This window comes from Heptranchias perlo, chromosome 26, assembly GCF_035084215.1.
Source record: "Heptranchias perlo isolate sHepPer1 chromosome 26, sHepPer1.hap1, whole genome shotgun sequence".
Lineage (NCBI taxonomy): Eukaryota > Metazoa > Chordata > Chondrichthyes > Hexanchiformes > Hexanchidae > Heptranchias > Heptranchias perlo.
Window position 1 is genome coordinate 12,071,595 of NC_090350.1, and position 22,747 is coordinate 12,094,341.

General features: G+C 44.1%; 1 protein-coding gene across 1 annotated transcript in view; it reads right to left on the minus strand.

Moving 5' to 3' along the window:
- The window catches only part of LOC137342794 (glycoprotein endo-alpha-1,2-mannosidase-like protein), a 50,760-nt gene that overhangs the window by 17,472 nt on the left and 10,541 nt on the right, over window positions 1–22,747 (minus strand). Inside the window, exon 2 of the mRNA XM_068006980.1 lies at window positions 15,419–15,528. Coding sequence (XP_067863081.1) covers window positions 15,419–15,528 — 110 coding nt within the window. The remainder of the gene's footprint in view (window positions 1–15,418; window positions 15,529–22,747) is intronic.

Here is a 22,747-nt window from a genome sequence, read left to right on the forward strand (position 1 = left end):
GATTCACCAAAATGATACCGGGGCTAAAAGTGTTAAATTATGAGGATAGGTTGTATAGACTAGGCTTGTACTCCCTTAAGTATAGAATATTAAGGGGTGATCTAATTGAGATGTTCAAGATGATTAAAGGATTTGAAAGGGTAGGTAGAGAGAAACTATTTCCTCTGGTGGGGGAGTCCAGGACAATTACATAGAATTTACAGCACAGAAACAGGCCATTCGGCCCAACTGGTCTGCGCTGGTGTTTATGCTCCACACGGACCTCCTCCAACCTTACTTCATCTCACCCTATCTGCATATCCTTCTATTCCTTTCTCCCTCATGTACTTAACTAGCTTCCCCTTAAATGCATCAATGCTATTTGCCTCCATTACTCCACATGATAGCAAATTCCATAATCTCACTACTGTCTGGATAAAGAAGTTACACCTGAATTCTTTATTGGATTTAGCAGTGACTATCTTATATTTATGGCCGCTAGTTTTGGACCCCCCCACAAGTGGAAATATCTTCTCTGCATCTATCCTATCAAACCCCTTCATAATTTTAAAGACACAGAATCACAGAATGGTTACAGCACAGAAAGAGGCCATTCGGCCCATCGAGCCCATGCCGGCAATCTGTGTCCTCTGGTTCTTGACCCTTCCGCCAATGGGAACAGTTTTTCTTTCTTTACTTTATCTAAACCCTTCATGATTTTGAACACTTCTATCAAATCTTCTCTTAACTTTGTCTGCTTTATTAGGTCACCCCTCAGCCTTCTCTTTTTTTAGAGAAAACAGCCCAAGCCGACTCTGTCTTTCCTTATAGTTAGAATCTCTCAGTTCTGGTATCATCCTTGTAAATCTTTTTTGCACCTTCTCCAGTGCCTTTATATCGTTTTTGTAATATGGTGACCAGTATGTAGTACTCTAAGTGTGGTCTAACCAAGGTTCTATACAAGCTTAACATAACTTGTCTGCTTTTCAATTCTATCCCTATAACAATGAACCCCAGAGCTTTGTTTGCACTTTTTATGGAAAATTAGCACTAGGCCATTCAGGGATGATGTCAGGAAGCATTTCTTCACACAAGGGTAGTGGAAATCTGGAACTCTCTCCCCCAAAAAGCTGTTGAGGCTGGGGATCAATTGAAAAATTCAAAACAGATATAGATAGATTTTTGTTAGGTCAGGGTATTAAGGGTTACAAAACCAAGGCGGACAGATGGAGTTAAGATACAGATCAGCCATGATCTAACTGAATAGCAGAACAGGCGCGATGGGCTGAACGGCCTACTCCTGTTCCGATGTTCCGACTCCTCAGCGCTGTGTACAAGGTCACATGATTTCTATACTCTGAGGTGTCTACAATGTCACCCGTCTCCATAACTCATAGAGCTGGAACCTTGTCATGGGTCCAATCAAGCATTTATTTATGATGCCTCATTAATTACTGCTGCAATGACTCATTATATTCTGCATTCTTATTAATTGCACAGTAAAAAACAATTAAAACAATGAACCTCGTTAGTCCTCTCAGACCTGAGGCACCTTTCAAAATTGTTCTCCTTAACAGACAGTCTGGCAGAATGATTTTCTGTGAATTTGCTTCAAACTGTTTTTAAACACAAACAATTCCAGGAATGAGGCACATTGTTGTGTACAAAGAGGTGAGAGGAGTGTTTTATTTTTAGTAGATTATCCCTCCAGAGATTGCAGTGTGTGCATTTGTCAAATAATTATTTATTTTCCTTTTCTTGGCTTTCTCTCTACTATTGCTGGCTAACACCAGATGTGGCAGACTGTTCAAAGACCCCCCAAATAATGCTGCTCCAAAACACAGTGCTGGCAGGGTGCAAGAACAGATTAATGTACTTCCACCAGGGAAGAGAGGGTGTGGAGGGGTGGGCATCTATCAGCTGTGGCTCAGCAATAGTGTTCTTGCCTCTGATTCAGAAGGTTATGGGTTGGTTCATGGCCCACTCTGGAGACAGTGAGCACATAATACTCCAGCGCAGTACTGAGGGAGTGCTGTACTGTCGGAGGTGCCGTCTTTCAGATGAGATATTAAACTGAGGCCCCGTCTGCCCTCTCAGGTGGACGTAAAAGATCCCTATTTCGAAGAAGAGCAGCAGAGCTCCCCCATCCAGTGTCCTGGCCAATATTTATCCCTCAACCAACATCACTAAAACAGATTATCTGGTCATTATCACGTTGCTGTTTGTGGGACCTTGCTGTCTGCAAATTGGCTGCTGTGTTTCCTACTTTGCAACAGTGATTACACTTCAAAAGTACTTCATTGGCTGTAAAATGCTTTGGGACGTTCTGAGGTTGTGGAAAGCGCTGTATGAATGCAAGTCTTTTTTTTCCCTTATCGACAGATGCTTTAAAGGACTCAGATGTTGCTGCATCCCATCCCATCCTAGAATACTATGCTGAGGCTACCTCAGCTCATTAAAAGTTTGGTAGCAATGAGTGCTTGTACTCCATACTGTTTCTGTGGAATTGGTAAATTATGGCAGTGAACTCAGTGTGTCTGGGGGCTCTGTATTCACTGGGGAATGGGCATGGGTGCATTTTAAGGGCACATCCCAGCGAGTTAAAAGCAGTGCTCAAGCAGACTGACTACAGCTGCTCCATCCCTCACCTGACTTGTGTGGAGGAGCAATTAAAGGAAACTCATGAATATTAATAAAGCAGAGATGCACGCTAAATTATGCATGTGTATGAAGATAAAATATTTTCCAAAAAATTTGTCTAGTCTTATTTATTTTGGACTGAGTGTGAGAGGCTCTTTATGCACCCTACATTTGGATGAAGAGTGTGTCCAGTTCCAACGGCCAGCAGCTACGTTACATTAGCTAATTAAAATGGAGGTTGCGGGAAGCTTGTTTTAAGCGTAATTCAGGCTAAGTTCAGGGAAGAATGCTTCATTAAGTAGCAACGCTTATCCATCAGCCAAATTAAAGCATCTTCGTTGAACTCATTCCCTGGCTGTCAGTATAATAAACATGAACGCAGGATAGGCCCAGCGGGAGCAATAGAGTTCCGTGTCTAATTACAGCCCAGAAAATTAATTAAAAGCCTTAATCAGCCACATCGCATTGCCCTCACCCCAGTGAAAAAAGAAAATTGCAGAGATTCAGCTAGTATACATTCCCTTTTAAAAATAAAAGGGAATCCTAATAAGTGCAGCATCCATACCAGTGTAGTTAGTGATATTTAATATCCATTAAGCGCTGGGAGTTTCTACAATGCAAAGATAGATTTGTGTGCTCTCCATTTGCTCTGAAATCTCGATTCCTTTAGACCTTCCAATGACCTCTCCTCCTCTCCTGAAGACGATGACTATTGCCAGTGTACATTCCTTTAGCAATAGCTTCCCTCGGGCACCTCGTGCAAAACAGACACTTTTCATGCATGGACCATGCTGAAGGCACGGCTGCCAATGGTGGGGTGTAGGAAGGGGGGGGGGATGGACAAGAGGTTAGAACTGGAGAAAAGCAGTGTTCTCGGAGGGTTGTGTCGGGCTGAAGATGCTACAGAGATAGGGAGGGTTGAGGCCATTGAGGGATGTGAACACGAGGATGAGAATTTTAAAACGGTGGCAACGTTGAGACTGGAACACTACAAGACTCACTTGCGTTTAGGCCAGATAGCCGAGTTTGGAACAGGAACACAAGTGCTGCAGCTGCATTTCAATGCTTTGTACCAATCTAAAATATCTGTATGGAATGTCAGAAACAAAGGGCTCGATTTTACCACCCGCTATCGGGTGCGTTCTCGGCGGGGGGGGGGGGGGGCCCCGAAAATCGCGAAATCCAGGAGCGGGACCGGATCCCGCCTCGATCCCGCCCACTTCCGGGTTCCCCGCTGACGCGCCGGCGTGCGCGCGCAGCCCCCGCTGGTGGGAATCCCGCAGGCAATTAAAGCCAGCGGGATGCCACTTGACAATATTTAATTAGGTATTTCAGGTCATTAACTGACCTGATTAAGGGACTATGTGGGATTTTTGAACAACATGGGACTGTTTCCCACACTGGGGGAAACACTCCCAGCTCGAATGGACGTGTTGCAGCTGTCAGCCTGTGGCAGCTGCAAAGGTCCATTTGACAGGTGGGTGGGGGAGACCCTCACCCATTGCAGGAGGCCATTCTGTCCCTTGGGACAAAGTTTGGCCTCCACCACCCTCCTCCTGACGGTCAAAGTCACCAACCTGCACACTTACCCCGGGCTGTAATTAGACACGGAACTCTATTGCTCCCGCTGGGCCTATCCTGCGTTCATGTTTATTAGACTGACAGCCAGGGAATGAGTTCAACGAAGATGCTTTAATTTGGCTGATGGATAAGCGTTCCTACTTAATGAAGCATTCTTCCCTGAACTTCCCGGAGACATGTACCTACCTTGCGGACCCCCTCAGATGTACATCTTCCGGATGGGGGCCGCCGTAGCTGCAGTCATGACCCCCTCGGAGGGCGAACAGCATCACCAGTCTCACCAGCCTCGCCGTCCACCTCTGACACGTGGAGCTCCACAACACAGTGCTGTGATACATCCATCTGCACAGCAGGAGGAAGGGCTACCGCAGAGAGAGATGCGTCGCGGAGGGCACTACCCTCGCCACAGGTTCCACAGATCGAGGCTCAGCCTCCTGGGCCTCTCTGAGCAGCAGTGCACACGGAGGCTCAGAGTCACTCGACATGTAGCCGTGGACATCTGCAGCCTCCTTCATGCCGCTCGACATGTAGCCGTGGACATCTGCAGCCTCCTTCATGCCGAGCTGCTCCTGGCTGGCCCGAGCACCATCTTCTTACCTGTCACTGTCAAAGTCACCACTGCCCTCAACAACTTCTCCTCCACAACCTTCCAGGGTGCAACCGGGGACATCGCCGATGTCTCTCAGTCGTCAGCGCAGAAGAGCCCTGCAAATACACCTACACCCACTCTGCAGTGACACAATGGGTGGCATCAGTGGTGAGTCCTCATAGTGATACCCAGGAGCGGGCATTATTGCACAAACCGGACAGGATTCGCGAAGACATGGCAGTAGTGGTGCCAATATAATGTGTGATGTGAGTTGTTCTGAAATTCAATATAATTAACAACCATGACGAACCCTCAAACACCCTTGTGCATCCCCTTCATGCTCACGACACGTTTGCCTTACGCTGCCTACTGCACATATGTGATGCATGCCCTGTGGCTGCAGCACAGGTGGTGGCAGGTTGAGTGAGGCTGGCCGTGAGAGAGATGCACGAGAGGGTGAGTATGGGATAGAGCCATGAGATTGTATGAGGATTGGGTTGCGTGGTAGTGGCGGGGTGAGTACTGGCGAGGTGAGTAGGTGCAGGTAAGATGAGGATGGGGTTTGAGTGGGTATGAGGGGTGATGTGACAGAGTAGTATTGGCAGTGCCGAAGGAGATGTGGGGTGGGGGCAGTGATGTGGCAGACGGAGTGTAGGGGAAAGACTACGTGTACTCACTGTGGCTGACCTACTGAGGTCATTGGACCGCCTCCTGCACTGTGTGCAGGTGGGCGATATGTTGGTGGCGCAGGTGACCCCCTCTGCCACCTCGAGCCAGGCCTTCCTGGTGGCGGAGGCGGGCCGCTTCCTCCCGCCCGCCGGGTGGAAGATCTCTGTCCTCCCCCTCCTCCTCACCCCATGTATTGATACCTGGGGTGAGGCATCATTAAACTGGGAGCAGCCTTCCCTCTGGGCTGCTCCATGCAGTCATCTTTGCTATTGGTTGCAGCATCTGTCAGTGGAGGACTGCCCCTTTAAATAGAGCGCCTCCAGCTGACCGATCTTACTGCGCATGCGCAGCCCGCCCGACGCGCAGATCAGCAGCGGGGAACCCGGAGGAGCAGGTAAGTGAATCCAATTAGTGGGTTGCCTGCTACGATCGCGCGGGAAACCCACTAATTTCACCGGGCGCGTTACCCACGCGCCCGCTAGCCCATCCACCGAGAACCCGCAGCCCTGCTAAAATCGGGCCCAAAGAGTCACTCTCAACATACTACATATGGAAATCTCCCTGACAGTGGCATTGCCTGGGACACTATCTCTTCCTTCACTTTTCCTTCGGTAGGAAGAATGAGGAGAGGCAATATAAACTAAAAGGCACAATTCTAAAAGGGGTACAGGAACAGAGAGACCTGGGGGTATATGTACACAAATTGCTGAAGGTGGCAGGGCAAGTTAAGAAAGCGGTTAAAAAAGCATACGGGACCCTGGGCTTTATAAATAGAGGCATAGAGTACAAAAGCAAGGAAGTTATGATGAACTTTTATAAAACACTGGTTTGGCCACAGCTGGAGTAATGTGTCCAGTTCTGGGCACCACACTTTAGGAAAGATGTGAAGTCCTTAGAGAGGGTGCACAAGAGATTTACTAGAATGATTCCAGGGATGAGGGACTTTAGTTACGTGGATAGACTGGAGAAGCTGGGGTTGTTCTCCTTGGAACAGAGATGGTTGCGAGGAGATTTGATAGAGGTCTTCAAAATCATGAAGGGTCTAGACAGAGTAAATAGAGAGAAACTGTTCCCATTGGCGGAAGGGTCAAGAATTAGAGGACATAGATTTGCAAAAGATGATTGGCAAAAGAACCAAAGGTGACATGAGGAAAAACTTTTTTTCACAGTGAGTGGTTAGGATCTGGAATGCACTGCCCGGGGGTTAGGGGGGGGGGTGTGGTGATGGAGGCAGATTCAATCATGGCCTTCAAAAGGGAACTGGATAAGTAATTGAAAGGAAAAAAATTGCAGGACTAAGGGGATAGGGCGGGAGAGTTGGACTAGCTGGATTGCTCTTGCATAGAGCTGGCATGGACTCGATGGGCCGAATGGCCTCCTTCCATGCTGTAACCTTTCTATGATTCACTTGCTGCAGCCATCATTAGGCCTTGGGAACATTCTCCATTTTGGCCACTGGCATCTCAAGAGAAGTTCTCTGGTTTAGTGCTCTCAGCACCCACCAAGTCCCATTTCACGAGATATCTGTCCTAGTTACTATTGTCTATGGCTGCAGCCTGTTATTCCTTCCAATATACATGTGAATACTACACAATGGTTGTAAATGGCAAGGGGGCCTGGTCCAAGTGGAAATAACAGACTGAAGGAATGAAATTTGTTCTATTTTATCTAAATTTCTCTGAAATATACTGTCTCAAATAGTGTAACATTAATAAATCTGTACACGATGAGAGTTCCATAATCTGACTACAGCGTTCCAGGTCTCCAAGTAACAAGAAACTCACAGCAGGTCAGGTCAATATCTGAACGAGAAAGATAGATTAATGTTTTAGTTGGCACCCTTCCTCTGAAGTGAGTGATTCAGATGAAGAGTCCTTTTCTACACAGATCTCTCTTTTACTTTCAGATACTGACTGGCCTGCTGTGTATTTCCAAAATCTTCTATTTTCATTTCAGATTTCCAGCATCTGTTTTTTTTCTTCTTATCTCGAACAATTTTTCCCCTAAAACACTCTGTGCAACAGAATCAATTGTAATAACCGTTTCACTGGGAATCATTTTGTATGCCTCAACGTCCTTTGATTTCTGTGTCAGTCCACAAACAAAAGCCACAATGAGATGCTGTCCATAAAATATTAAAGTGAATGGAAGTATGTAGTGTGCATCGCACATTAACTCAGTATTCCAAATTGGGCCATCTTTATAAAGAAAGAAAGAACATGCATTTATATCGTGCCTTTCACAACCTCAGGACGTCCTGAAGCGCTTTACAGCCAATGAAGTATTGTTGAAGTGTAGTCACTGTTGTAATGCAGGAATCGCAATAGCCAATTTGTGCACAGCAAGATCCCACAAATAGAAATGAAATAAGTGACCAGATAATCTGTTTTAGGTGTTGGTTAAGGGACAAATATTGACCAAGACACCATTAGAACTACCTTGTTCTTCTTCGAATAGTGCCATGGGATCTTTTACATCCAACTGAGAGGGCAGACGGGGCCTGGTTTAATGTCTCATCCGAAAGATGGCACATCTGACAGTGCAGAACTCCCTCAGTACTGCACTGAAGTGTCAGACTAGATTATGTGCTCAAGTCTCTGGAGTAGGACTTGAATCTACGACTTTTTGACTCAGAGCGACAGTGATACCGCTAAAATGGTATGAAGAAATACAAATGAAGAAATATGAAGAAAGGCTTGAAACAATTGGGTCCATTTTGATTGGAACAACACAGATTACGGGGTGATATGATAGAAGTGTTTAAATTTGGAAATATCTCGCCGTTCCTTCATCGTCGCTGGGTCAAAATCCTGGAACTCCCTACCTAACTGCACAGTGGGAGAACCTTCACCACACGGACTGCAGCGGTTCAAGAAGGCGGCTCACCACCACCTTCTCGAGGGCAATTAGGGATGGGCAATAAATGCTGGCCTTGCCAGCAATGCTCACATCCCATGAACGAATAATAAAAAAATGTGAAGGGATGGGAAGTGTAGCCATAAGTAGTACGTGAGGAGTCAAGAGTGCGGGACCACAGATTAAAGAGATTTACAACAGAGTGCAAGAGAAACTTCTTTACACAGAGAGTTGTGGGGCTGTAGAATTAGTTTCCAGGGTTTAGTAGTTGATGCAGAAACTTTGTCAATATTCAAGCTTATATTGGATAGGTGGCTGAAGGAAAAGGGGTTGAAGGGATATGAAAACAGGGCATCTAAATGTGATTAGGATTATTTGCTCGCGTGCAGGGTAAATGCCAACACGTACTGATTGGGCCGAATATATTGTGTCGTCTATGTAGATTCTAAACAATAACAACAACAGCAACTTGCATTTATATAGCGCCTTCAATGTAGTAAAATATCCTAATGTGCTTGACAGGAGCGTTATCAAACAAAATTTGACACCAAGCCGCTTAAGCAAATATTAGGTCAGGTGACCAAAAGCTTGGTCAAAGCGGTAGGTTTTAAGGAGCGTCTTAAAGGAGGAGAGAGAGGTGGAGAGGCGGAGAGGTTTAGGGAGGGAATTCCAGAGCTTAAGGCCTAGACAGCTGAAGGCACGGCCGCCAATGGTGAAGCAATGAAAATCGGGGGGTGTGCAAGAGGCCAGAATTGATGGAGCGCAGAGATCTCAGAGGGTTGTAGGGCTGGAGGAGGTTACAGAGATAGGGAAGGATGAGAATTAAACTTCAAATGCTTGGGTCTAGCAATGAAATTAAACACTGCAAGAGGAAACCCAAGCAGCAGGCCTGGCGCGCATTGTAATAAAAACCTTCTCATGACATCCAAATGTCCTCTTTATGAATCTAAATATGCATTATTGTTTAATTACAAGTTGATATGTTGCATCAGGACAGATCTCCAGTGAGTGCAGACATCTAAAGACTTGCTACTTACTGATGATTTTGAAGCTCTTGTTTGGGTTGTACATTAGGCCACAGTACTGAGTGAGAGCTGAGAAAGTGGTAATGAGATGTCACGTGGCATTTATCTTTTCAGTGGAATTACTGTAATTAAAATTCAGCTTCCATTAAAATCTCTCTCAGTACTGCACTGGAGTGTCAGCCTGGATTGCGATCTCAAGTCCCGTGGTGGGGCCTAAATCCACAACCTTCTAACTCAGAGGCAACAGAGCAACCAACAGGTCTACAGTATTCCATCACTGATTCTGTTGACTGCAACAAATAGTCCCAAGTCTTTTTGAGGATTCCCATTCTGCTAAAAGCTGCCTGAGCTGCCTTTGACGTCCATTTGATCCAGTACAGCTACAAAGCCAAGGAGCTGGACCTAACTAAAGACAACTTGGATGTCTTCTCCTCCTTTCTTTTTGACCACTTCTTGGGTTTTCTTGCCCAATTCTCTTTCTGAGAGGACAGGTTACTCGCTTCCAGCCTTTCTGCTACCAAGAGGTGTGAGGCAGCAACTAGGGGTACTTTCCCTCCCTGTGAGGAAGCAGTTGCCAGTTCCACTTAGCAATCGTACAGTCAAGGTGGGTAAATCTGTACAGAAGATTGTGGGTGCATCCAGGCTCTATTGCTTTCGTATAATCTCTCTCTGTTAGACTATAAGCTTTCCTTATATTTCCCCTAATACAGGACCACAAGTCAGGATTTAGATTCCTTTTTGGGTGCATGTGCATTGGGCACTCGAGTTTAATTCATGCTGTTTCATTACCACCGACACTATTACAAAAACATCATCCTAATCTCAGTGGTACAAGCCTTTTGCACCACTTACAGTCACTACGTGCAGAGTCAAATGAATACAGCAACAACATGCATTTATACAGTACCTTTAATGCAGAAAAACGTCCCAGAGTTTCACAGAGGCATGAAGAAAATTGCATGAGGCAGTGGAGGCGAGGGGGTGGAGGCAGTGGCGGGGGCTGAAGATGACGGCTTTGCTCTACCTAACGTTTAACTGGAGGAAATTGCGACTCATCCAAAACCAGATGTTGGACAAGCAATCTGACAAAACAGAGGCAGTGGAGGGGTCACGAGTACACATTTGGAAGCTGACCCCTGTGGATGATGTCGCCAAGGGGTAGCATGTAGATGAGCGAGAGAAGGAGGCCAAGAATGAATCCTTAGGGAGCTCTTGAGATGACAGTGCTGGGTGGGATGAGAAGCCATTGCTGGAGATGCTCTGGCTATGATTGGTTAGCTGAGACCGGAACCCACCGAGGGCGGTCCCATTGAGTTGGACAATCGGAGAGGTGTTGGAGGATGGTACGATCGACCATGTTGAAGGCTGCAGAGAGGTCAAGGAGAATGAAGTCGAATAATACACCATGGTCACGGCCAGTTATATAGAATATCATTTGTGACTTTAATGGTCCTTTTGACCCCACAAAAATCTTTCCTCCTGATGCCCCTCCCTCCATGTTCTCCCCTTTAAAGACATACCTGGTGTGTAGATTGGCTCTGCAGAACAGTTGCCAGGTTTCCCGCACCTCCCATCGGTGAGCTGCTTGTCTGCGCTCACTCAGCATTGGCAGCTTGCTGTGCATATTAAAATGAGGCCTGACCACGATGTCATTGGGCAGACTGGGTGCTCTGCCCAAATGCCCAATGCCTGCTCGATGAATACTGGATACCAAAATAGATCACTTTTGTACCTAATAACCCCTTCCCCCCACAGTGCAACTCATGAATAAACAGTGCAGTCCAGACCCCATAATTCCCATTCACAATATCACTGCCATGGAACTTCAGTGAATCTTCAGAGGAAATTTGATTGTCCCATTGCCCTGAGCTCAGAAGACCCCACCCTACTGTAACAGTATGAGAGTACGGAACAGCTGTACTTATACCCACTCTGAGCACAACTAGGTTATATAGCGTCATCTACTACTGCAGCATATTATAAACAATTTGGCCCTTATTGAAAAGCTAAAAATTGGATTGACACTTCCCAAATTCATTTCACTTAGGCTCTAAACAGCTGGCAGAGAGAGATGACTTTCATCCCATCAGTCCAGAAGGGATTCAAGTACCTGAGGTGAAAGGGCAGCGTTTTAGCCCACTGTACAATGAAATATGGTTTTTCCTTCCACAGTAGAAAAGTTATCTTATTCAGACTACAAACCTGAGCAGATTCAGCCACTTTCTGAAAACATATTTTAGGTGTCAAGAAAAACAAAGAGATTGTGCACCTGTGCACAATGGAATCAGTGATGCTGTTTTAATTATTCTGCTTCATGCAGCTAATTACTCAAGTCTAAGGCACTATTATTAGGAAGCAGGGAAACCCCTCACTCCTCTCAGGTGCTAGTGAGGAAGAGAACAGCATCGAATTACAAAAGGAATAAGTAACTGTAATACAAAAATGTCCAATTCTGGGCACCACACCTTAGGAAGAATGTCAAGGCCTTGGAGAGGGTGCAGAGGAGATTTACTAAAATGGTAGCAGTGATAAGGGACTTCAGTTATATGGAGAGACTGGAGAAGTTGGGATTGTTCTTCTTTGAGCAAAGAAGGATCGGGGAGATTTAATAGAGTTGTTCAAAATCATGAAGGGTTTTGATAGAGTAGATAGGGAGAAACTGTTTCCACTGGCAGGAGGGTCGGTAAGACACAGGTTTAAGATAATTGGCAAAAGAACCAGGCGGGAGATGAGGAGAATTTTTTTTATGCAGCGAGTTATGATCTGGAATGCACTGCCTGAAAGGGTGATGGATGCAGATTCAATAGTAACTCTCAAAAGGGAACTGGATAAATAATTGAAAAGGAAGAATTTACAGGACTATGGGGAAAGAGCGGAGGAGTGGGACTAATGGGATAGCTCTTTCAGAGAGCCGGCACAGGCACAATGGGCCGAAAGGTCTCCTTCAGTGCTGTAGGAACCTATGATTCTATGAATATTAAGCACCAGCACCTGCCCAATCCTATGGTTGATGTGCTATATACATCAACATTACTACAGGCCACAAATTGTGCAGTTTCTCCAGATTGAATGAAGCAAATGCATAATTCACTGCAGGCGTTACCCTGTGATCCTGCCTGCCCACGATTTCCACAGATGCACTTTTGTGTGAGCACCACTCCATATTGGGAGCGCTGGATCACGGAATCATCCCTGACATGTTCACCCAATCTTCACACGCAGATAAAGATTATTTTGTGTTTCACAATCTTTTCAAGAATATCTATTTTGTGGACATGAGTTAAATACAGAGGTAGAGTGAGACCGTTCAGGGGTGATGTCAGGAAGCACTTCTTCACACAAAGGGGAGTGGAAATCTGGAATTCTCTCCCTCAAAAAGCTGTTGAGGCTGAGGGTCAATTGAAAATTTCAAAATTGATAGATTTTTATTAAATAAGAGTATTAATGAAATTAACATACAGATCAGCCATGATCTAACTGAATGATGGAACAGGCTCGTGGGGCTGAATGGCCTACTCCTTTTCCTATGTTCACACAAGCAAAGGCTATTCATTCCATTGATTCCTCCTATACCCTGACTCTCCAAACCAAGAATCCAATTGCATTTTCAATGCCTCAAATGTTCTTGTCTTTACTATGTGGCTGCAGGATTATTCCAATTATTCGTCATTCTTTGAATAAAGAGGTTCTTCTTAATATTTGTTTTAAATTTAGTTTTCATTTTCCTCATAGCTCATGCACTTCGCGTTTGGGATCCTTTCTAATTGCTTTTCTCCGCACCCTCTCCACTGCATGAATCTTTTAATATAGGAGTACAACCAAGAGTGGTTGTGATGTATCTGCATAATATGGTAACCATGAATACTGTCCATCTAATTTTCATACTAAAACAAAATATCAATGATTCAATTTGATCCTGTGGGAAAGCACCTTGAGTTAGTGACTTAAATGGTGAGGGAAAGAGAAAGAGAGAGAGAGAGAGAGAGACAGAGGAAAGCAATCGCACTTAGTGAGAGGAGGTTGTGAAGAACAATTGAGAGTGCAAGATCTCAGGTGAGAAGAGAGCTAACAGATACAAAAAAAAGTGAAAGGTAGATAGAAAGTGTTTATGGAAGAAAGTAAGAAAGGGCAGGAAGTATAGAACCTCACAGAACAGAAGGAGACTGCACTGCATTTTGCTAGAGCAATCCAAAGCTAACCATACCGGTCTGCTTTCTCTCCACTGCCCTCTGCTTCAAATATTATTCAGTTTATCTTTAAAAGAAGCAGTGGTTTCTGACTGAATTACTCCTGTAGTGAAGCATTCTATGCTGCCACATCTCTGAGTACAGAAATTTCTCCTTATCTTTCTTCTCTGTCTCTTTATGACAATTTTTAAATTGATGACCCTTCATCACTGATTGCCCAACCAAAGGAAATAGTCTTTCCCTATTCACCCAACCAAAACCCATCATAATTTTAAAAACCTCAATTAAATTTCCTCTTAGCCATCTCCCAGTATCTCAATTCTCTTCTCATAACTATAGTTTCCCATCCCTGGCATCATTCTGGTGAATCTACACTGTATGTTCGCTACAGCTTTAATGTCCTTTCTATAATGGGATGCCCAAAACTGCATACAGTACTCTAACTGTGCCTTGTACAGATTTATCATTACCTCTTTGCTCTTGTACTCTATGCTCCAATTTATAAAATACAAAATGCTATTGATCCTTTTATAGTTTTAACTACTTGTACTTGCACTTTCAGGGGATTTTGTATTTTCAACCCCCGGATGCCTCACATTCATTGTGCTCTTTCTGTTGAGTGTATATGCCTATTCCTTGTTTTCTTTCCCAAACTATATTAACTCCCATTTCTCCACATTAAGTTACATCAGCCGCCTGCCTGCTCATTCTCCTAATCTGTCTTTTATAATCTGCCTCGCTGTTTATCAAACCCTTTACTTTTGTGTTATCAGTAAATTTTGAAATCATGCACCCTGTGCCCAAGTCCAAATCATCTGTATATATCAAGGACCAAAATGGACTCAACACTAACCTCTGTGGTGCATCACTTCCAAACTTTCTCTGGTCTGAACAACAGCCATTAACCCAACCCTTTTGTTTCCTGTCCATCATCCAACTTGCTAACCATCCTGCTACATTTCCACTTATCCCATATGCCTGAATTTTTGTGCCTAAATTGAATGCCTAATGAAAATCCATAAAGACCGCACCTCCGCAATTGCCTTCATCTATCCAATTGGCCACTTCTTTAAAAACAGTCTATTAAATTTGTCAAACACACTTGTCTTGAAACAAATCCATGCAGGCTGTCCTTGATTAATCTGTGCACCTCTAAATGCTCACTAATTTGACCTCAAATTATGGATTCTAAGAGTTTCCTGGCCACTGATGTTAGGTCTGTGGTTTCCCAGCTTATCCTTTTCCCTTCTTGAACAAAGCTTTTACACTAATTATTCTTTGGTCCCCTGCATAATTTGTATATCTAAGGAACATTTACATTTGTGGTTACAACCTCTGCTTACTCCTCACTGAGCTTCCCTCACCAGCTTGGGCAGCATGGCATCAGGGCCTAGTGACTTACCACCTTGAGTTCCGCTAATCTATTAAGAAAGAATTCCTTTTCTACAGTTATCCCTCCCAACTGTTCCACATCCTTCCTCACTACGCCTACATTCTCAGTTCTACCATCATTTGTAAAACTGATGCAAAATATTTATTTAATGTCTCTGTCACACCTTTCTCCTCCATAATTGATTTCCCCCTTCATCCTGATTAGTCTTATCCTCTATTAATTATCTTTTTAGGTGCTCATAAAAGATTTACTATTTCCTTTCATATTATCTGCTAGCCTCTTTTCATACTCCCTTCTAATCCTTCTAATTTCCCTTTGTACCTCCCCACTACACCTTCTATAATCCTCAGGATTTTCTGAGAGAGAGACAGAGACAGAGAGAGAGAAAGAGAGAAAAGAGAAAGTGAGAGAGAAAATCATGCTAGAACTCATTAAAGTGAATACGCGCTGATGAATAGAGGATATGCATTTAATACATTGCTGGCAGCCCATAAAGTACCTTTAAACCGTATCTGTCTGCAGCAACCAGTATGGCAGGTACCAGGTCATCCACTGGCTTGCTGTTGTCATCTTCTAGTCCAGAAGGATACCAGGACAACACCAATACACCTGGAATTGGGTTAGAGGAAATACAGTGACAGTTGCACAGAAATAAAGTTGAAACCTTATTAGCATGTATCTAGTAACCATATTCTTTCAATAAACTGTTGATTGAAACATGGCAACGTTGCTGTGCTTACATCACAGCCACTCACTGCCCCAGTACTCATGGATGAAGGAGGGGGCACTGGCAGTTGACCCAGGGTATCCGAGCCATTGCCTTACATCATGGCAGAACTGTTGGCAAACTTTCTCTTTGGGTCAGCTGGGTTTTTAACTTGCGGAAACTAGTCACCAAGTTTAAGAGTCTCCAAATCAAGCTACTGAGAAGTGTACACCTACCTGTAGGGGTTTTGTTTGACCAATATGGAGCACACACTCTTTCCCAATAGGGACATGTTCCACTTACTCAAATCGAGAGAGATTAATCACAGGTGGGCAACATCAGGTTTTAGGGACCCCCCCCCCCAACCCCATCCAAGTGTGCACAGGGATACTGTAACCATCTTAAACTGCACAGCTTACTAGAGATGTTTAATGCCACTCTGTACATCTTGCCAAGAAAGAAAGAACTTGTATTTGTATAGTGCCTTTCACAACCTCAGGATGTCCCAAAGCACTTTACAGTCAATGAAGCATTTCTGAAGTGTAGTCACTGTTGTAACGTAGGAAACACGGCAGCCAATTTGTGCACAGCAAGACCCCACAAACAGCACCGTGATAACGACCAAATAATCTGTTTTAGTGATGTTGGTTGAGGGATAAATATTGGCCAGGACATCGGAAAGAACTCTCCTGCTCTTCTTCGATATACTGCCATGGGATCTTTTGCGTCCACTTGAGAGGTTTAACATCTCATCCGAAAGGCGGCACTTCCGACAGTGCAGCACTCCCTCAGTGTTGCACTGGAGTGTCAGCCTGTGCTCAAATCTCTGGAGTGGGACCATGATCCCACAACCTTCTGACTCAGAGGCCAGAGTGTTACCACTAAGTCTCGGCTGACACAAGATCACAAAACCTTCTGAGCTTTTGCAGAATGCGAGTCAGTGCACTACATAGTGAAGCACTGTTCGTAAAAACAATTCGCTTCCACTAATGCAACATTATTGAGCTTTGATTTCATACAACCTGATGGAAGGTGCTGATTTTATGGTAATGTAAGTGAATGCAGATCTGCGATTACAGCAGCGTTCAGCTCCTGCATTAGCATTGCCAGCACGGCCCTCAAATTATAATCTTAATGCAGCTGGGAGTCTCACTGCAGTTTATGGGCCGAAATAAGTTAATCATTGATGTGAAATATGGGCTTCACCTCCAATTAGTTCTCATTCACATCTCCTCATCGGGGGCCTGCGAGGACCTACTTCAACACTACTTCAGTGTAAAACTGATTTTCTGCAGATTTTATACACGTTTCTGGAATCTAAAGTAAAGTGGAATACATGTAAAGTGTGCTGTGTGAGGAAAAACTCATTTACTTTGTAAAGTGTTGTCTTAGATTTACAATGATAGGACAGATTAAGAACATTTGAAAGAGTTTTTCAACACTCTATTTGAACAGTTGAGGAATAATGAGGTGTTTAAACTGATTAGTTCACATGAACAATTAACATAATCGTTTTCAAAACTGCAAACGAGCTGATTTGTGCTTTGCAGATTGTTGCTGCTGGATTAGCAAAGATTCAAGTGGAGAACTGCGTCAAACCCATTCCAATTAGCCACCATTGCATGGAACTCCAATGGTGACACGTCCGTCCCATTTGCCTGCGTTATAGAGAATTCCAAAGGACCAAACTCTGCGTGGAACAAAATCCTTCCTACGTTTTGGAATTCTGAATGAGCACACTCCTTTCCGTTCACTCCCAAGGTATGGAATTCCAGATCTAAACAAAGGGGATGGGGGAAAGACTGACTGAACTGTATCGTGCCCTCAGCAATCCAAACTTCCATGGAAAAGAATGGGAAACAATTAAGTCTAGTGACAACGGCATTAGTAATAGTGGTTTCTAACCTCAACCCTAAACCCAACCCCAAACCAGTAACCATACCCATTAACCCCTAACTATAACCACTAGCCCTAACACCCTAACCACTAACCGTAACACCCTAACCTTAATCCCTAACCCAAACCATTAACCCCAACCCCTAGTCCTAACCCTAAACAGCACAGTGTCAATAGCGCGGCACACGGCTGGCTACAGTGCAAATAGTCATTGTGACATCTTTGACGCTGCATGCCGACCGCATTGTCGATTGTCGCTCCGTTCGGCCCATCATGCCTGTGCTGGCTCTTTGGAAGAGCTATCCAATTAGTCCCACTCCCCTGCTCTTTCCCCATAACCCTGCAAATTTTTCCTTTTCAAGTTTATACCCAATTTCCTTTGGAAAGTTACTATTAAATCTGCTTCTACCACCCTTTCAGGCAGTGCCTTCCAGATCATTACAACTCGTTGCGTAAAAAAATTTCTCCTCATCTCCCCTGGATTTTTTTGCCAATTATTTTAAGTCTGTGTCCTCTGGTTACTGTCCCTCGTGTCGGTGGAAACAGATTCTCTCTATCTGCTCTATCAAAACACCTCATATTCATATCAGCTTTAAAAAATAATGTTTCCAGATTTCTTCCCTTCTCGGAGGCGGTGACTCATGTGTGTACCATGGAGGACAGGAGCCACTTTCTTGTCCAAGTGGCCACTCTTTACATGTGAGTGAAGAGAGTGAGTGTCAGCAGGACATTTAATCACATTTTTCCAACCCTCCCTAACCCAGGGGGACTAAGGGCAATTAGAGAGATGCCACAATCATTCCTGCTGTGATCAGCTGACTAAGCACAGACCAGGGATTGAACCTGGAAGCTGCATCATGTGTACGACTGAATATCGCAATATTAATCCATTGAGCGATCAGTGTCTGGAACAATTAAAAAATATATAATGAGCAATCAATCCAAATCTGAAATAGCACATGGGGTCCCTTTTTCAAGCTCTAAGGTTTGGTATATTGCTGTCCTTCCACCTCTGGGATCTGGGTTCAAATTCAGCCCAGGCTGACGCTGTCTGCACGGATTCTAAGTGAAACAGGCTTACAATGGTTCTCGGTCTATTCACCAGTGGATGCAGGTCAACCAAACACAACCTCTGACAATCACCATTAAACTGGCATTCTCACTCACACAGGCCCCGAGGATGGTTAGCTTGGGAAATGGAAATGTCACACTGTTGAGGTTGGGGTTAAGGAGAACTGCTCTTGTTGTTACTTGCACCAACATCATAAATGCATTCAAGAAGAATGTCTTTACAATGCTGCTACACATAGTGGCCACAGCAATCTTCCCCCTCATTGTGGGACAGAGGAGTGCTTTACTCTGCACCTTATGGTCCCGTACTTGAGCTGGGTGGCTTGATGTAGAGACCAGTTGCAAAAGGTGTTCCATACTCCAGCTCTGGCATTCCTCACCTCAATGAGCAAAACAAAAAGTGACCAAAATAAAAATCATGGGATTATCATGCCTTCTCTTGAATACCGTTCAAAATTTATCCTTAAGAAGGTAAAAGTAGCCTTTGTATTTGACCTCTGGCAGCTAGGCTCTGACTCTCTGTTTCTTTGAATTATTTGTGTATTGTTTTAAATAATTCCCCCTTGAATCTCTATCTCTATCTCCATCATGACACAATATTGAAGGTACACTTTGGTTGTCCAGTACTTTGCTTAAAAGTTGATTTTAAAACAACTATGTCTTGCATTTTCTAAAGCCATCGGCCATATTTTCAAATGTTGGGAATAACGGCATTAATAACTCTCTTATTTTATCTGGAGTTAGTTTTCTGCTGTGAGGGTCCTTTGCCCATTTATCTGTTGCAAATGCGAGACATTGTTGATAATGCTGGCTTCACAATGTCTTAACAGGTATTTAACTAGGAAAAGTAACAGCAAAGGACTTTAAAATCCCCCCGCTGCCCACTGGAAATGGAAACTGAAAGTTCAGGCTATATCAGGTCAAAATAGATTGCAAAGCTGGGTGACCCAGCATCTGGGTATCCTATGGGACTCCCATTATTTAAAAGGTGGTGAGCTTTCTGGACTGAATAGACATCCCACAAAAATCCCTTTTAGTGGCAGATTTTGTAGTGACGTGGGGCATTGTAGTGACATTGGCAATCTGTCGGCCTCTGGTAGTACTGACCTGACACAACTCCTGCAATACCTGAAGAGCATCACGTACTGTACACAATCAATAATACAGTGCACGTCAATCCTTAGAAGAGAAAGAAGCAACATTTATAAAATGCTACTAGCATTCCGGCAAAGACTGTCCTCTTAGTAGCTTCTTAATTGTATCTTTACAAAGCCAAGAGCAGACTTAACAATAGGACAGTCTCATGTAGTATATTACAGCATGGCTGAGGCGGCCTTTTGGGTCACTTAACTGCATAACTTAATCTGCCAACTAGCTCTACCCTTTCCACATTAGGAACAACTGACCTGGAGTTAGTGTCACATTATCAGTTATGATTGAGATGATAACTAATAGTTGAGGCCTGACAGCCACAAATTTACCTCTATCACCATTGAAGAGCAACAAACCTTATGTCTCACCATGAGTGAGTCCTTACTGGACACTACCAATTTGGAGCATTCAGACAGGGGTCTAGCATATGAGAGATCATAGAATATGGTACATGAAAGGCAAAGATACTGAATGGTGAAGATGGCAGCACAGCCTATAACAGTGACCGACCATTGGGTTTATGGGGAGAGTAGAGTCATCCTGGACAATACTTACTGGTTTCTGAGCAGCGTTATGGAGCTGCTATAGATCACCCACCCATGCTCTTGCTTAAGGAAACACACGATAAAGGGGAGTGGGATACCTTAAAAATAGGTAGCTTGTCTCTGGAAAAATAAATGAGTGTTACACAGAGGAGTAAGATCGGGATGTAGCCTATACAGTGACTCTCAGGAGTGATGTCACAGGGAGACACATGCAGTGAACAAGTGGTACCCAGAAAAAGCATGTGATTGATCCCCAGCTGCCCCCCGCAGCCCTCCTCACACATGGCCATAGAGTAGCAATGGCAGAGGCCATCGAGACAGGTTGTTTGCTGTCTTTAAGGCCAGGGCTGGTGTATGGGAAATTACAAAGAGTGAAGGGGAAGGAAAGATAAATAATAATGAAGGGTATTGTCACCAGGATGTGTTAGCTACCTCTACATCTCCTTCAGAGGTAGAGACAGTGAAAATGGCAAAAATGGTATGGGTTATTTTAGCAGAGGAAAAAATAGTTATATTGCTTCTGTAATGTTTGTTGGTGGGACTCCATTTGGAGAATGGTGTGGAATTCTGATCACCTATAGGAAGGATGTTATTGCCCTTGAGAGGATTTATATGAGGAAAAGTCAGCGATTCAGAGATTGTTTTTTCTAATGAAGAGGAGATTGTGTATGATCTAAGTGCAATGATCTAATTGTGAGGAGATTTAAATGCGAGGTAATCTAAATGCGAGGAGATTTAATTGCGAGGAGATTTAAATGCGAGGTAATCTAAATGCGGTGATCTAAATGCAAGGAGATTTAACTGCAAGGAGATTTAAATGTGAGGTAATCTAAATGCGGTGATCTAAATGCGAGGAGATTTAACTGCGAGAAGATCCAATTCTTATGGGTGTTTCTGAAAAGAAAAAATTGATTGAGGGATAGTGTGAAAAGACAGGTGGAGTTGAGATCTATCAAATAAATGATGGGCTTGTTGGATCTATATCTTTTTATGCTCCCTATTTACCATTACTGTATTCAGAATCTTTCTCTTGCTGCCGTGTTTGTCGACATTGCAACAGTGACAACGTTTCAAAAGTACTTCATGGTTTGTAAAACGCTTTGGGACATCCTGAGGTTATGAAAGGCGCTATATAAATGCACATTGTTGTTGTTGTTGCATAGCATTGTGACTGGAAATTTACAGAAAATGGCTCCTCCAAATGGAGTCCTGTTTAAGCATGTGTACTTTGAAAGCCTCACAAGATTGACATGGTGAAAAGATCGCTAAGGATCAAAGAGTTGCTCTCAAATTAAAAAGAAAATCAAATTTTAGAATTTCAGTCATGCCTGTACCTGTAGAAAATGCTGTTTCCAGCTGGGCCGGTCGATAAATTTGATAGTTGGTTGTTGGATTGTTAACAATGAATCCAGGAGTCCGATGTCCAGTGCCGAGAGGAAAGCTGTGTTCAGCTTCTTGCTCAGTGGATGGCGGAGGTTGCACCAGACAAGTCAAGTTTACATTTCTCTAGCTTTGCCCACTGATCAGGGAATAAATTGTGGTCTGAGGCTGTGTTTGAGGCCTGTGGTTACACAATCAATTTCAACAAAAGTGTGAGATGCTTCCCCAGGGGGAGAGGAGTGGAGAGGAGGGGATCACACTGCTCTGTTCCACAGTCAGACCAGGATCCGACTCCAGAGTTCTTGCAAAACTGCATAACTGTATCCGCAAAAAACATAAGTGTATTTGTGTTTCATCCACGTGAAATCAGTGCTCCTATAAAGACCAGGATCAAACTCTGTGTGTTTATATGTGTGTGTGTGTGTACGACTGTGTGTGGATAAATGTGTGTGCCTGTGTGTGTGACTGTGTGTCTGTGCGTGACTGCCTGTGTGTCTGTGTGTGTGTGACTGTGTGTGTCATTGTGTGTGTGTGTGTGTGTGTGTGTGACAGACTGTGTGTGTGACTGTGTGTGTGTGTCTGTGTGCGTCTGTGTCGGTGTGACTGTGTGTGTGTGTGTGAGACTGTGTGTGTGTGACTGTGTGTGTGTCTGTGTGCGTCTGTGTCGGTGTGACTGTGTGTGTGTGTGTATGTGTGTGTGAGAATGTGTGTGTGTGACTGTGTGTGTGACTGTGTGTATGACTGTGTGTGTGTCTGTGTGCGTCTGTGTCGGTGTGACTGTGTGTATGTGTGTGTGAGACTGTGTGTGTGTGACTGTGTGTGTGACTGTGTGTGTGACTGTGTGCGTCTGCATGTGTGCGCGCGCACACGCCCCTATGCGTGTGTGCATCTGTGTGTGTGTGTGTGTGAGTAAAATCGGGCGGGTGTAAAACCAATGTTGCAAATGATCCTGTCAGTTTCCCGACGGGTGAGTTAGGTTAAAATTAGCCCCACAGTCTCTGGTGATAAATACCTATGCCCTGCTTATGTACCTCTAAAAATTTCTGCTCGTAACCACATAATGACCAGAAACCGATGA